This window comes from Arachis hypogaea, chromosome 10, assembly GCF_003086295.3.
Source record: "Arachis hypogaea cultivar Tifrunner chromosome 10, arahy.Tifrunner.gnm2.J5K5, whole genome shotgun sequence".
In the NCBI taxonomy this organism is placed as follows: Eukaryota; Viridiplantae; Streptophyta; class Magnoliopsida; order Fabales; family Fabaceae; genus Arachis; species Arachis hypogaea.
In genome coordinates this window covers 28,215,871-28,233,097 of record NC_092045.1, presented here as the reverse complement: position 1 = coordinate 28,233,097, position 17,227 = coordinate 28,215,871, and the positions used below count along the sequence as shown (strand labels likewise).

At 39.8% G+C, this 17,227-nt stretch overlaps 1 protein-coding gene and 1 non-coding gene across 2 annotated transcripts; one reads left to right on the top strand and one right to left on the bottom strand.

Moving 5' to 3' along the window:
• Positions 1-9,747: 9,747 nt before the first annotated feature.
• Positions 9,748-9,851, bottom strand: LOC112718732 (small nucleolar RNA R71). The gene has a single exon (XR_003161059.1). It is a non-coding gene; the product is annotated as a small nucleolar RNA R71 (small nucleolar RNA).
• A 6,267-nt stretch (positions 9,852-16,118) lies between these two features.
• LOC140175621 (uncharacterized) lies at positions 16,119-16,508 on the top strand. The gene has a single exon (XM_072204147.1). It carries the CDS (start codon positions 16,119-16,121, stop codon positions 16,506-16,508), a length of 390 nt encoding a protein of 129 aa, XP_072060248.1.
• Positions 16,509-17,227: the final 719 nt, after the last annotated feature.

The window sequence follows — 17,227 nt, the reverse complement described above, 5'->3', positions numbered from 1 at the left end:
TGATGGCATTGAGACAGCCTTTTGGGTTTGGTTGGGGTTGGGATGGAAGGTTAGAAGAACTTGAAGGTTGGTTGGTGTTGTTGGAGGAGGACATGGACATCTTCGAAATCATGTCGGTAAGATTGGCAAATTGAGCACTCATGGCCTCGAATTGAGCTTTATAGCCCTCATCCCGCTTATCCACAGTGGCTCTAAGCTCGTCAACTTGATTGGTGGGAGATGGTGAGATTTGATTAGATTGTTGTCTATGGTGTGGTGCTTGGTACTTGGTGTAGTTGTTTTGGTTTTGGTTGTGGTGATTTTGGTTGGCTTGGTAGTTGTTGTTGTTGTTGTGGTATTGAGATGAAGATTGCTTGTTGTTGTGATGAGAAGAAGAGTTGTTCCATCTTTGGTTTTGATTGCTCCATTGTGCATTATCCCTCCACCCTTGATTCTGATTACTACCATGAGAGTAGTTGTTTTGGCCTTGAGAAAGATAGGGCAGACGGTTGTTGTAATTCACATTGGCCACTACAAGGGCATGTTCCACTTGAATTTGATGGCATTGATCGGTATAATATGTAGTGCTGGAGCACAAACCACAAATCCTAGGAGGGCCTTCAAGTTGAGCAACTGGAGGTGGAGCTTGGACGGCTTGGATGGAGTAGAATTCCTTTTGATCCTTTTGTATTTGCATGAGGGTGGTGGTCATATCCCCAAGTGCTTTGGTTAGGCTTGATTCAGAAGGGGACTGTTCTACCACACCCTTGAGAGGATTACTTCTCACCCTTGTATGTTGTATAGCTTCGGCAACATCCTTTATCAAATTCCAAGCTTCTCCCTCCATCTTATTTTTCGAAAGGGAACCACCGCTAGAAGCGGTGAGCAATCTTCTATCTTCCACACAAAGACCTCCGGTGAAGTAGCTAATGAGCAAGTGAGTATTCATTCCATGGTGTGGACAAGATTCCAATAACCTCTTGAACCGAGACCAATACTCGTACAAACTCTCTTGGTCTCTTTGCATTATACCCGAAATCTCCTTCCGGATGTAGTCGGTCTTCTCTGGTGGGAAGAATTTATCTAGAAACTCTCTTCTCAAGAAATCCCAATTGGTAGCAATCTCATCCGATAGCGAATAAAACCATGTCTTTGCTTGCGCTTCAAGAGAGAAAGGGAAGGCAAAAACCATGATAGCCACCTCATCGACTCCATGCCTTCGAGCCGTAGAACAAGCAACTTGAAAATCCTTTAGATGTCGGATGGGGTCTTGACCCGGCAACCCATGATACTTAGGTAGTAGATTTATCAAGATACTCTTCAATTCAAAGTTTGGATCAAGGTTAGGATACCTTGCTTGCAATGGTTAAAGTATAATATCCGGAGCTCCTTGCTCATGCAAAGTGATCCGGCATGGCTCCGCCATGTATGGTTCACCTGTAGGATGCAAAGATGTATTAGTAGTGCCAACAGAAGAATAAGAAGTAGTGGACTCCAAGTCACTCTCGATTCCGTCTGGTGATTCGGTATGTTCCTCAAGAGAGGCCGAAGTACTAGCCGTATAGTCCAACCGCCGTCTAGCTTGCCGAGTGTGTAACAAAGTTCTTTCAATCTCGGGATCAAAATCAGCTAAGCTAGAATTCGGTTGAGACCAAGTCATCAAACTTGAGAGTCATAGCACAAAAATAAAAGAAGCTAAACTATAACTAAGTATTGAAAGCAAACAAACTATCTACAATATTCACATATTCACATAATCAACATCAAGGCATATGTTGCAACCATTCTCCGGCAACGGCGGCAAAAATTTGATCGGGCAAAAATTACGTCGGAAGAGAATTTCTCAATGAAGTTCGGTTGCAAGTATAGCTCTACCAACAACAATCCTCGAGGATCAAATTTAGAAGGGAATTGGTGTCACAAGTTCAACCCAATAAAATAACTGAAGTATTCAAACCTCGGGTCGTCTCACAAGGAATGGGCAAATATATGCTTCAAGATTGGTTAGAAATCCGAGGTCGTAAGTCATGAGCAAGAAAGTAAACTAGGAATATTAGCAAACAAGTAATCTAAAGTGCAAAAAACTAATTCAAATAACTAAGCAAGATGTGAGAAATTCCAAACTAAGAAGACAACATTCAATTTAATTCTACTCTCAACTAAACAATAACTATAACTAAGGCAAGGCAATCAAGATTTTTGGGTTTTCAAATATGAATGATAAAAACAACTCTTGGCAAGACATGGGAATTGGAGTCACTATCCTTGTCTAATAACCATATCTTGACAATTATGAGGAACCAAACCCACTAAGTCTACTTCTATACTTGAAGTACGTCAAATGGTTTGGTCAACATCAACCCATAAGGTCTAACCTCACTACTAATTAACCTAGTAGTAGGCTAGTGTCAATGGCTATCAAATTGACCACTAAGGGTTCCCAAATCATCAAATCCATTTGACCCAATGACTCAAGTTTACCCAATTCCCTTAGTCTAAGCCAAGAGTAAAAAGAACTACTCCATAATCAAGGTAAACAATTCATCAAACACATGGTAAGTATTAACAAAAGACATGTTCAAATTGCAATTGGATTGAAATTAACAAATACCCACTAACAAATATCAACTTACAATCACTCAAACAACGCAATTAATCATAGAAATCATCAATGTAACATCAACAAGTCAAGATTCACAACATTCATGTAATGGGTATAAAGTGACAATTGACAAGAATCTATAAAACTAACACAAGATCTAAGCAAAATTATACTAAGGAATTCAAATTTAACAATCAAAATTAGTAATTAACAAGATCAAATTCAGAGTTTAACAAGGGAAGATCAATTTAAAGCTAGATCTAGAGAAGAACAAAGGTTTCTCTCTCTAGAAGAACAAAGAACCAAAAAACTAGAAAATATGTCTTAGTGTAAAATGATTGACCCCTCCTTTCTCCCTAGCATCCTTGGGTCTTTTTCCATGCAGAAACAGCTTGAAATTGGGCCTAATGAACCTCAGAAATGCCAGGCACGATTTCCTTTAATGAGGTCACATGCAGCTTCCCGCGTGTGCGTGCCATGCGTGCGTGCATGCCGATTGCTTTTGTGATCCACGCGTGCACGTCGGTTGGAATTCTCTGGCCTACGCAGATGCGTCCATCCTTGCGCGCCGCTTCCAGCTATCCTCATCCACACGTGCGCGTGAAGTGCGCGTGCGCGTCAATGCTGAAGTTCCCAAAATCCAAATCTTCATTTTCCTTCCTCTTGTGCATGCTTTCTTTCTCTCTTTTAGGCCATTCTTACCTTATTAATTCTGAAATCACTCAACAAATACGTCACGGCATCGAATGGCAATAAAGAGGATCAAAATATTGCAATTCTAAGGCAAAATAAGCATGTTTTCCATCATGGAGCAATATTAGGAAGTGAACACAAAACCATGCACTTCTTGTGAATAAGTGCGAGAAATATTGAAAAAAACACCCAAATTAAGCACAAGATAAACCACAAAATTGGAGTTTATCAGATGTCCATTTCGCATTGTGTGAGAATTGTTGATTGGTTTGGTTTCCCTTGACTCTAAGTGACCTACTAGTTTGACTTAGAACTGAGGGATTGGGATCAATTATGCCCTTTTGACTAATTCTCAAGTAGGATTGACTAATTGGGATTAATTCTACACTATTACCATGTTTGTGGTCCATGACTAGGATAGGAATCCTAAATTCTCCAATTCTCACCAAGAGCACTTTTATCATTTAATTTCCATTTTCATATCCTTTACTTGCTTTTCTTTAATTCCTTGCATGCTTATTTACATTCCTTGCATTTTAATTTCTTGCTTTTCTCTTGCATTCACAATTCCACATGCTCTCTCTCTCATTGCCAATAATTGTACACTTCATTGCAACTCCCAGGGAAGATGACCTGAGGTTTAATTACTCTCGATTATTTTGATTTGAATTTAACATTTGATTGATGTTCAATTGTTGAGTTTGGACTATACTTGCAACGAACAATCTCTAATTTTAGTTTGGAAATCTGAACCTATGCTTTTGGTCATTCGTCAGCCTTGGAGAGAAAGGCATCAGTTAGTTAACCAAATTTTTTAATGAGATTTTAAGGTAAAAAAAGATGCCAGATGAATGGAGAAAGAGCACCTTGGTACCTAATCATACCCTGACCTGAGCTTTAGGGTCGGGTCGACAAAAGGGAAAGGGACCAACCTCAAGGAGGGCCCACTTACTTCTGCCGATCTCTTATTAAGAGATCCAAAGAGGCCTAATACAGCAAGGCCACCATCCACTAGACGGCGGTTACCGAAAGAAGATCACCAAACACCACTATAAATACACTGGAGCCCCCAGGTATAACTCAGACTCCAATTCTGCTAAAAATCCACCTAAAACCCTTGCTAACTTAAGTATCAGAGTCTCTTGCAGGTATCACCACCTAATCCCCCACGAGGAGCTCGGATAGGCGACACCTCAATACCGGTAAATCGGAGACCAGCACTCGAAAGAGACCCAGAACTCACGTCTGGTCCAAACTCAAGGTTTCAGGTAACTCTCAGAACATTGGCGCCATTGCCGGGGACCCTGAAAGTCATCCCACGACCATGGCAAACAACCCACCTCAGAACGGACACACAACATCTGGACTGGAGGATGGAACACAGACGGAAAACCAAGACTAAACACTCCCCCCTCTACCGTCATCTAAGGGGATACGCCATCCTGAAGGAGAAAAGCACCCCCAACCACAAAGATACTAAGTGTGGTCCGCGAACAACTGGACCACCTCAAACAGCTCGAGCGAGAGGCTGAACGCCAATGGGAGGCTGAACGAGATCTCAGAAGGGAAGTAAGACGATGCCAAGAGCTGGAGGAAAAACTCCAAAAGCTCGAAGCCGACCTCCGAACCCTTGCTGCACGAACCGACCGCGAGACTAGCCTCCCCAAAGAACAAGACCCATTCACAGAAGAAATCATGAAAGCAAAAGTCTCCAAGGATTTCAAGCCTCCCGATATGGACCTTTACGACGGGACATCTGACCCAAGCCACCACCTCAGCAATTTTAGGATCCAGATGTACCTTACGGAGGTCTCTGATGCAACTTGTTGCAAAGCTTTCCTAACCACCCTCACCAAGATAGCTATAAAGTGGTTTGACAGCCTACCCACAAAGTCAACTACCAGTTTCGACGACCTCGCCAAGAAATTCTTGGCCAGGTTCTCTATTCAAAAGGACAAAACCAAGTACACCCCAAGTCTACTAGGAATCAAGCAAAGAGATCGGGAATCTCTACGAGAATACATGGAGAGATTTAATAAAGCATACCTGGAAATACAGAATCTCCCCACCGAAGCGGCCATCATAGGACTGATCAATGGCCTAAGAGAAGGGCCATTCAGTCAGTCCATATCCAAAAGACACCCCACCTTCTTGAACGAGGTGCATGAGCGAGCAAAGAAGTACATTAACATACAAGAGAACTCCTCATTAGGAGAGACCTCCAAAGCTAATTTCTCCTACTCCTCCCGATATAGAGACACAGAATCAAAAAAGAAGGAAGAACCAAAAACAGAGAAACCCAAAAGATACCACAACTATACCCTCCTTCGGGTATCCCTAGTAGACGTTTACAGAGAAATATGCCACAAGGAGAAGATCTCGTCACCCCGTCTGATCAAACACAAAAGGGAGGAAGTCAGACTGAATACTGTGACTACCACAAAATCTACTAACACCCTACAAATGAATGCTATGACCTAAAAATGTCATAGAGAAGTTGGCTAGGGAAGGACGATTGGACCGATATCTAGCCAATAGAACAGACGACCCGAGGAAAAGAAGAAGGGATGAAGAGGGAAGTCGGACAGAACGCCCCCTCACACCCCGGAGAGGCATATCCATATGATTAATGGAGGGTTCGCAGGAGGTGGGTGATGAGTCCATATTTGACGATATATTTTAGCTTGAATTGAATGGACTTTACTATATAAACTCCCACGATTTTGGGGCTTTCTTGGCCCATTTTCTAAGGCTTGGAGGCTGAAATGAAGGGCTATATGAAGGAGCAACAACACATAACAAAGAGAGCCATCTGATGAGCGGATAATTTATACGCTTTTTGGCATTATTTTTAGATAGTTTTTAGTAGGATCTAGCTACTTTTAGGGATGTTTTTATTAGTTTTATGTAAAATTCATATTTCTGCACTTTACTATGAGTTTTTGTGTTTTTTTGTGATTTCAGGTATTTTCTGGCTGAAATTGAGGGACCTGAGCAAAACTCTGATAAAAGGCTGTCAAAGGACTGCTGATGCTGTTGGATTCTGACCTCCCTGTACTCGAAATAGATTTTCTGGAGCTACAGAACTCCAAATGAGGCACTCTCAATGGCGTTGAAAAGTAGACATCCAGAGCTTTCCAGCAATATATAATAGTTCATACTTTATTTGAGATTAAATGACGCATACTGGCGCTCAACGCCAGTTCCATGTTGCATTCTGGAGTCAAACGCCAAAAACACGTCACGAACCAGAGTTGAACACCAAAAACACGTTACAACGTTGTGTTCAACTCCAAGAGAAGCCTCTACACGTGTAAAGCTCAAGCTCAGCCCAAGCACACACCAAGTAGGCCCCAGCAGTGGATTTTTGCATCAATTACTTACTTCTGTAAACCCTAGTAGATAGTCTAGTATAAATAGGGCATTTTACTATTGTATTAGACATCTTTTTGGATTATTTTTGGATTACCTTATGATCCTTTGATCACGTTCAGGGGGGCTGGCCATTCAGCCATGCCTAGACCATCACTTATGTATTTTCAACGGTGGAGTTTCTACACACAATAGATTAAGGGTGTGGAGCTCTACTGTACCTCGAGTTTTAATGCAATTACTACTATTTTCTATTCAATTCAGCTTATTCTTATTCTAAGATATTCGTTGCACTTCAACATGATGAATGTGATGATTTGTGACACTCATCATCATTCTCACTTATGAACGCGTGACTGACAACCACTTTCGTTCTACTTTAGACCGAACGCATATTTCTTAGATTCCTTAATCAGAATCTTCGTGGTATAAGCTAGAATTGATGGCGGCATTCATGAGAATCCAAAAAGTCTAAACCTTGTCTGTGGTATTCTGAGTAGGATTCAGGGATTGAATGACTGTGACGAGCTTCAAACTCGCGATTGTTGGGTGTGATGACAAACGCAAAATAATCAATGGATTCTATTCTGACATGATCGAGAAACGACAAATGATTAGCCGTGCTGTGACAGAGCATTTGGACCGTTTTCATCGAGAGGATGGGATGTAGCCATTGACAACAGTGATGCCCTACATACAGCTTGCCATGGAAAGGAGTAAGAAGGATTGGATGAAGGCAATAGGAAAGCAGAGATTTAGAAGGAGCACAGCATCTTCATATGCCTATCTGAAATTCCCACCAATGATCTACTTAAGTATCTTTATCTTTATTTTATGTTATATTTATTATTATTTTCGAAAACCAATATAATCATTTAAATCCGCCTAACTGAGATTTATAAGAAGACCATAGCTTGCTTCATACCAACAATCTCCGTGGGATCGACCCTTACTCACGTAAGGTTTATTAGTTGGATAACCCAGTGCACTTGCTGGTTAATTGTGCGAATTTGTGAAGAAAGTGCTGAGTTAGTAGATGCGCATACCAAGTTGAATGCCATTATTAGATATAACAATTTCGTGCACCAAGTTTTTGGCGCCGTTGTTGGGAATTATTCGAGTTTGGACAACTGACAGTTCATCTTGTTGCTCAGATTAGGTAATTTTCTTTTCAAAATGTGTTCAAAAACCTTTTAAAATTTTATCTCGTTTTCGTTTTTCGAAAAAAATTACAAAAATCCAAAAAAATTAATAAAATCATAAAAATAAAAAATATTTTGTGTTTCTTGTTTGAGTATAGTGTCAATTTTTAAGTTGGGTGTCAATTGCATGTTTTTAAAAAAAATTATGCATTTTTCGAAATTTTCATGCATCAAGTTCTTATTGGTAAGTCTTCTTGTTTGATCTTGATGTTTTCTTGTTCTGTGACTTTTGTTATTTTTCATATGCATTTTTGCATTCATAGTGTCTAAGCATTAAAGATTTCTAAGTTTGGTGTCTTGCATGTTTTCTTTGCATCAAAAATTTTTCAAAAATATGTTCTTGATGTTCATCATGATCTTCAAAGTGTTCTTGGTGTTCATCTTGACATTCATAGTGTTCTTGCATGCATCATTGGTTTTGATCCAAAAATTTTCATGATTTGGGTCATTTTTATGTTTTTCTTATTTCTCTCAAAATTTCAAAAATTTGATTTGACTTAGTTAAAAAATTTTTAAAACTTAGATATTTCTTATAAGTCAAGTCAAATTTTCAATTTTAAAAATCTTATCTTTTCAAAACTTTTTCAAAAATCAAATCTTTTTCATTTTTTTCTTACTATTTTTTGAAAATTTATAATTTGAATTTTAAAATCTTTTTCTTATCTTTATTTCATGATTTTCAAAAACTTTACTAACAATTAATGTGATTGATTCAAAAATTTGAAGTTTGTTACTTTCTTATTAAGAAAGGTTCAATCTTTAAATTCTAGAATCATATCTTTTAGTTTCTTGTTAGTCAAGTAATCAATTTTGATTTTAAAAATCAAATCTTTTTCGAAATATTATCTTTTTAATTAAATCTTTTTCAATAATATCTTTTTATCTTTTTAAAAAATTTGATTTTAAAATGTCTTTTCCAACTTCTTATCTTTTCAAAATTGATTTTCAAATCTTCTTCAACTAACTAGTTGACTTTTTGTTTGTATTAACTATATCTTATCTTTTTCAAAACCACCTAACTACTTTCCTCTCTCTAATTTTCGAAAATTACCTCCCTCTTTTTCAAAATTCTTTTAATTAACTAATTGTTTTAAATTTTAATTTTTAATTTTAATTCTTCTTTTAATTTTTGAAAATCACTAACCCTTTTTCAAAATTAATTTTCGAATTCTCTCCCTCTCATCTCCTTCTATTTATTTATTTATTTACTAACACTTCTCTTCATCTCAAAGAATCTGAACCTATCTTTACCTTTGTGTTTGGATTCTTACCTTTTCCTTCTTCTATTTCCTTTTTCTTCTACTAACATAAAAGAATCTCTCTACTGTGGTAAAGAGGATCCATATTATTATTTTCTGTTCCCTTTTTTTTCATATGAGCAGGAGCAAGGACAAGAATATTCTTGTTGAAGCAGATACTGCACTTGAAAGGACTCTGAAGAGAAAACTAAGAGAAGCTAAATTACAACAATCCAGAGACAACCTTACAAAAATTTTTGAAAAGGAAGAAGAGATGGCAGCCGAAAATAATAATGCAAGAAGGATGCTAGGTGATTATACCACACCTACTTCCAAGTTTGATGGAAGAAGCATCTCAATCCCTGCCATTGGAGCAAACAATTTTGAGTTGAAACCTCAACTAGTTGCTCTAATGCAACAGAACTGCAAGTTTCTTGGACTTCCATCAGAAGATTCCTACCTAACTGAGTTCTTGCAGATCTGTGAGACTGTTAAGACTAATGGAGTAGATCTTGAAGTCTACAGGCTCATGCTTTTCCCTTTTTCTGTAAGAGACATAGCTAGAACATGGTTGGACTCATAGCCTAAAGATAGCCTGGACTCATGGGATAAGCTGGTCGTAGCCTTCTTGGCTAAGTTCTTTCCTCCTTAAAAGCTGAGCAAGCTTAGAGTGAATGTTCAGACTTTCAAACAAAAAGATGGTGAATCCCTCTATGAAGCTTGGAAAAGATACAAGCAGATGACCAAAAGGTGTCCTTCTGACTTGCTTTCAGAGTGGACTATTCTAGATATATTCTATTATGGTCTATCTGAGTTCTCTAAGATGTCACTAGACTATTCTGCAGGTAGATCTATTCACCTAAAGAAAACGCCTGCAGAAGCTCAAGAACTCATTGACATGGTTGCAAATAACCAGTTCATGTACACTTCTGAGAGGAATTCTGTGAGTAATGGGACGCCTCAGAGGAAGGGAGTTCTTGAAATTAATGCTCTGAATGCCATATTGTCCCAAAAAAATGTTGACTCAGCAAGTCAACATGATTTCTCAAAGTCTGAATGGATGGCAAAATGCATCCAACAGTACTAAAGAGGCATCTTCTGAAGAAGAAGCTTATGATCCTGAGAACCCTGCAATGGCAGAGGTAAATTACATGGGTGAACCTTATGGAAACACCTATAATTCATCTTGGAGAAATCATCCAAATTTCTCATGGAAGGATCAACAAAAGCCTCAACAAGGCTTCAATAATGCTGGAAGAAATAGGCTCAGCAATAGCAAGCCTTTTCCATCATCTTCTCAGCAACAGACAGAGAATTATGAATAGAGCCCCTCTAACTTAGCAAACATAGTCTCTGATCTGTCTAAGGCCACTTTAAGTTTCATGAGTGAAACAAGGTCCTCCATCAGAAATTTAGAGGCACAAGTGGGCCAGCTAAGTAAGAAAGTCACTAAAACTCCTCCTAGTACTCTCCCAAGCAATACTGAAGAGAATCCAAAAAGAGAGTGCAAGGCCATAGACATAATCAAATGCCCGAACCTAAGGAGGAAGGAGAGGACGTGAATCCCAATGAGGAAGACCTCATGGGACGTCTCTCAACCAAGAAGGAGCTCCCTATTGAGGACCCAAAGGGATCTGAAGGTCATATAGAGACCATAGAGATCCCATTAAACCTCCTTCTGCCATTCATGAGCTCTGAAGACTATTCTTCCTCTGAAGAGGATGAAGATGTAACTGGAGAGCAAGTTGCTCAATATCTAGGAGCCATCATGAAGCTGAATGCCAAATTGTTTGGTAATGAGACTAGGGAAGGTGAACCTCCCTTGCTCATTAGTGAACTAGATACATGGGTTCAGCAAACTTTACCTCAAAAGAGACAAGATCCTGGCAAATTCTTAATACCCTGTACCATAGGCACCATGACCTTTGAGAAGGCTCTGTGTGACCTAGGGTCAGGCATAAATCTTATCCCACTCTCTGTAATGGAGAAGTTGGGGATCATTGAGGTACAGCCTGCCATATTCTCATTACAAATGGCAGATAAGTCAGTAAAACAGGCTTATGGATTGGTTGAGGACGTGTTAGTGAAGGTTGAAGGCCTTTACATCCCTGCTGATTTCATAATCTTAGACACTAGAAAGGAAGAGGATGAATGCATCATCTTTGGAAGACCTTTTCTAGCCACAGCAGGAGCTGTGATAGATGTTAACAGAGGAGAATTAGTCCTTCAATTGAATAGGGACTACCTTGTATTTAAGACCCAAGGGTGTTCTTATGTATACACCAAGACTTTGAGCATCAATGGATAAGAGGGCCCAAGGAAATAAAATCCAGGCCTAAGCGGCTAAATCAAGTTGTCCCTAACCATGTGCTTATGGCATGCAGGTCCAAGTGAAAAGCTTGAGACTGAGTGGTTAAAGTTGTGATCCAGGTCAAAAAGAGTGTGCTTAAGAGCTTTGGATACCTCTAACTGGGGACTTTAGCAAAGCTAAGTCACAATCTGAAAAGGTTCACCCAGTTATGTGTCTGTGGCATTTATGTATTTGGTGGTAATACTGGAAAGCAAAGTGCTTAGGACCACAGCCAAGACTCATAAAAGTAGCTATGCTCAATAATCAACATACTTAACTAGGAGAATCAATCACACTATCCAAAATTCTGAGTTCCTATAGATGCCAATCATTCTAAACTTCAAAGGAGAAAGTGAGATGCCAAAACTGTTCAGAAGTAAAAAGCTACAAGTCCCGCTCATCTAATTAGAACTAATATTCATTGATATTTTGGGATTTATAGTATATTCTCTTCTTTTTATCCTAATTGATTTTTAGTTTCTTGGGGACAAGCAAAAATTTAAGTTTGGTGTTATGATGAGCGGATAATTTATACGCTTTTTGGCATTATTTTTAGATAGTTTTTAGTATGATCTAGCTACTTTTAGGGATGTTTTTATTAGTTTTTATGTAAAATTCATATTTCTGGATTTTACTATGAGTTTGTGTATTTTTCTGTGATTTCAGGTATTTTCTAGCTGAAATTGAGGGACCTGAGCAAAACTCTGATAAAAGGCTATCAAAGGACTGTTGATGCTGTTGGATTCTGACCTCCCTGCACTCGAGTTTTAATGCAATTACTACTATTTTCTATTCAATTCAGCTTATTCTTATTCTAAGATATTCGTTGCACTTCAACATGATGAATGTGATGATCCGTGACACTCATCATCATTCTCACCTATGAACGCATGACTGACAACCACTTCCGTTCTACTTTAGACCGAACGCATATTTCTTAGATTCCTTAATCAGAATCTTCGTGGTATAAGCTAGAATTGATGGCGGCACTCATGAGAATCCAGAAAGTCTAAACCTTGTTTGTGGCATTCCGAGTAGGATTTGGGGATTGAATGACTGTGACGAGCTTCAAACTCGTGATTGTTGGGCGTGATGACAAACGCAAAAGAATCAATGGATTCTATTCCGACATGATCAAGAACCGACAGATGATTAGCCGTGCTGTGACAGAGCATTTGGACCATTTTCACTGAAAGGATGGGATGTAGCCATTGACAACGGTGATGCCCTACATACAGCTTGCCATGGAAAGGAGTAAGAAGGATTGGATGAAGGCAGTAGGAAAGCAGAGATTCAGAAGGAGCACAACATCTTTGTATGCCTATCTGAAATTCCCACCAATGATCTACTTAAGTATCTTTATCTTTATTTTATGTTTTATTTATTATTATTTTCGAAAACCAATATAATCATTTAAATCCGCCTAACTAAGATTTACAAGATGACCATAGCTTGCTTCATACCAACAATTTCTGTGGGATCGACCCTTACTCACGTAAGGTTTATTACTTGGACGACCCAGTGCACTTGCTGGTTAGTTGTGCGAATTTGTGAAGAAAGTGCTGAGTTAGTAGATGCGCATACCAAGTTGAATGCCATTATAAGAGATCACAATTTCGTGCACCACCATCTTAGAATAGAAAAAACACATTTTAGGAGTAGTTTTAGGGCAGTTTAGGTTAGGTTTTCTCTCAACTCTCTCTTAGGGTTTTCATTAGGGTTTTGTAGAATTTTATACTTCAAGTCTTGCTTTTGGATTTTGTAATTTACATTGTAAGTATTTCTTTAATTTCTCTTTTAATTACTACTCTTGTTCACACTTTCTTATATTTTCATTTCTCTTACCAATTTATATAGTTTTGCAATTTTGGACTTCTAGTTGTTGAATTTGATGTTTGATACTTATTTTATGTTCTTTTGAGTTGCTTTATTTGATTTTGATCATTTATGGTTCATAGCTTTCATTAATTTCCCAATTTTGCCATGTTTTATGTTTATGCCCTCTATGTGTTTGATGAAATGCCAATTTTGATTATGGGGTAATTTCCACCCCTTGACTTGGAGAAAATGAGTTTATGGATTACTAGAGTCATAATGTCCAACATTTAGTGATAATTCTTGGGTTGTTAATTGTTCTTGTTCTCACTAACGCTAATTTGTTGCTAAGGTAATTAGCAAGCAAGCTAGGATTTATGGATTAAGAACACTTATGCTCATTTAACTTACTCTCCGATGTGAGGGTTGACTTAGTGAGATTAATCCATCATGATTATCATAGTTATGGTTATGGCAAGGAAGGGATTCCATAACTTATCCCAAGTCAAGGTTTCATTTATGTTTTAAACCACATTTTCATCACTTTATAGTCTTACTTGTTTATATTGCATACATAGTTCTTTCATTCCTTTATTAATTTATTAATTCCAATTTTGTCTTGTTCTTTCATTTCTTTATTGCTTGCTTCCTTATTGTTGACAACACCCTTTTGCTCTCTCACAACCAAAATTGTGTGCGCTCATTGGCTTTAGTTCCTATGGAAAATGACCCGGGAGTCGAAATACTCTCGGTTAATTTTGCTTTGGATTGTGACATTTTCTTTGATTTAAATTTGATATTGGTCAATTTTTGGGTTTTTTAGCTATACTTACAACGCCAATCTTATTTCTAGATAAATTCCAAACCCACTTTAGGCCAATCTATCAATGGGATCTCAAAGTCACCCGTAAAAGGCATCTCAAGGTGGTATACCACGTTGGGGAAGAGAGTTAGCCATCTGACCTCCCTACAATCTCTTTTACCAAAGAAGACACCATAGGTATATCCCTAGGGCATGACGACCCAGTGGTAATCACCATCATATTGGCAAAGACCAAACTCCATCGAACTCTGGTCGATCAGGGGAGCTCGACCGACATCCTATTCAAACCCGCTTTCGACAAGCTCAGGCTCGAGGAAAAAGAGCTAAAAGCATATCCTAATAGCTTATATGGATTAGGAGATACCCCGATCCAGCCCCTAGGATACATCTCGCTACACACTACCTTCGCGAAAGGAATCTAGTCAAGGACACTAAACATCGACTACATTATAGTCGACGTAAACTCGGTGTATAACGTCATCATACGGTGAACGACTTTAAACTGACTTGCTGTGGTAGTCTCGACTCCGTACTTATGTATAAAATTTCTGACCATAGAAGGCGTAGCCACCATAAAAGGGGATCAGAAGCTCGTAAGACGATGCTACAATGAAAGTATAAACCTAAAAGGTGGCTTCGGAGGGAAGGAGGTTAAAACCTGAATTGCGTCCTCAGCCCAAAGGCGAAATGGAGGAAGTCCAAATAGGAGACACCCCCAAAAAGACAACAAGCATAGGAGCAAACCTAAAGGGAGATCTAAAAGAACTACTCATTAAACTCCTAAGGAAAAACTCCAACCTCTTCGCCTGGAAAGCCGCTGACATGCCTGGCATAGATCCCGATCTGATGTGCCATTAGCTGGCTGTATACCCCGGATCTCGACCAGTTCATCAAAAGCACAGGAAGCTCGATCCAAAAAGGTCACGAGTCGTGGAAGAGCAAGTACAAGCCTTGCTAGAGGCAGGATTCATAAGAGATGTCAGGTACCCACTTTGGCTAGCCAACGTCGTACTGGTAAAAAAGCCAAACAAAAACTGGAGGATGTACACATACTACACTAACCTCAACAAAGTCTGCCCAAAGGACCCCTACCCTCTCCCAAGCATCGACGCCTTAGTCGACGCATCCTCATGATACAAATATCTCTCCTTCATAGACGCGTACTTGGGATACAATCAAATACCAATGCACAAACCTGATCAAGAAAAAACCTCGTTCCTAACCCCATAGGCAAACTACTGCTACGTAGTAATGTCATTCGGGCTGAAAAATACAGGGGCCACATATCAGAGGTTAATGAACAAGGTATTGGATAGCTAATGAAAGTCTACGTGGACGACATGTTGGTTAAAACCCAAAGGGAGGAGACACTGCTGTCCGACCGGGCCGAGGTATTCGGCGCCATAAGGAAGCACGAGATGAGGCTAAACCCCATAAAGTGGACCTTCGTAGTAGAAGCTGGCAAGTTCTTAGGGTTTATGCTAACCCAACGAAGCATCGAAGCATACCAAGACAAATGGCAAGCCATACTCAATATGAAAATCCCGACCTGTGTAAAGGAATGGAAGGCTGGTGTCATTGTCTAGATTTATGGTCGAATCAGTCATAAGCTCCCTCTCCTTCTACTCGATACTAAGGAAAGGGAAGAAGTTCGAATGGACCCAAAATGTGAGAAGGCCTTTCAGGACATCAAATCATTCCTGGGTCAACCACCCAGCCTGACTTGACCCATTCAAGGAGAGGAACTAGTGTTATACCTAGCAGTTGGAAGTCAAGCAATAGCATTAGCCCTGGTTCAAGAAGACGACGAGGGACAGTAGCCCATCTACTTCATCAGCAAAGCCCTGTAAGGGGCCGAACTGAACTACCAAAAGATAGAAAAGTTTGCCTATGCCCTCATACTCACGTTCGGAAGACTTTGACCTTACTTTCAAGCCCACGCCATTAAAATCCACACTAATCAACCCATGAAGCACATCTCACAGAAGATCTATCCGAGTTCGACTGTAAGTACGAAGCTTGGATTTCCATAAAATCTTAGTACATGGTCGACTTCGTCGCCGAATACACCGACACCCCGGGAGCACCCACCTCATGGAGCTTATATGTCGATGGCTCGTCAAACAAAGCCGGGAGCGGGGCAGGCATAATCCTGGAAAGTGATCAAGGAACTCAAATAGAACTATCCCTGAAGTTTGAGTTCCCCACTTCAAACAACCAAGTAGAATATGAAGCCCTACTAGTTGGCTTAAAACTGGATAAAGAGGTCAGGGCACAGAGACTCACCATCTTCAGTGATTCACAGATAGTCACCTCACAGATAGACGGAAGCTACCAGGCAAAAGACCCCACCATGAAGAAATATCTGGACAAGACCAAAGAGGAGCTTGAGAGCTTCGGTGAATGTGAGGTCCGACACATACCCGGAGAATAAAATGCCCGAGCTGACGCCCTCTCAAAGCTAGCTAGCACCAAGCCAGGGGGCAACAATAGAAGCCTCATCCAAGAAACCTTACATTGCCCATCAGTCTCAAAAGAAGAGATATTAAACATATCGGACCAAGACCAAGGGTGAATGACCCCATAATCAACTACCTCAAGTCCAAAACCCTTCTCCCAAAAAGGAAAGACGCTAAAAGGCTCATAAGAGAGGCACAACACTACACTCTAGTACACGACGTCCTATACAGAAGAGGGATATCGACACCCCTCCTCAAATGCGTCCCGACCTTCGACACAAAGGAAGTCCTGGAGGATGTTCATAGTAGCATGTGTGACAATCATCTGGGAGCTCGAGCGCTATCAAAACGTGATCCAAGCTGACATCTACTGGCCAACTTTGTAAAAGAAAGCGGCCAAGTTCGTAAAAACATGCCCTCCATGCCAGAAGCACGCCAATTTCCACATAGCCCTACCTGAAGAGCTCATTAGCGTCACCTCACCCTGGCCGTTCATGAAATGGGGACTCGACCTCCTCGGGCCATTTCCCCAAGGATCAGGCCAAGTCAAATTCCTTATAGTAGGAGTAGACTATTTCACAAAGTGGATTAAGGCAAAACCCCTACCCACAATCACTGCCCAACAAAGTCGGAAGTTCCTACATAGAAACATTGTCACAAGTTTTGGGGTCCCCTACTCCATCACCACGGATAA

Bases quoted from the DNA above. Each gene is read 5' to 3' on its own strand.
- LOC140175621 (XM_072204147.1), top strand. From the start codon at position 16,119: ATGGTCGACTTCGTCGCCGAATACACCGACACCCCGGGAGCACCCACC.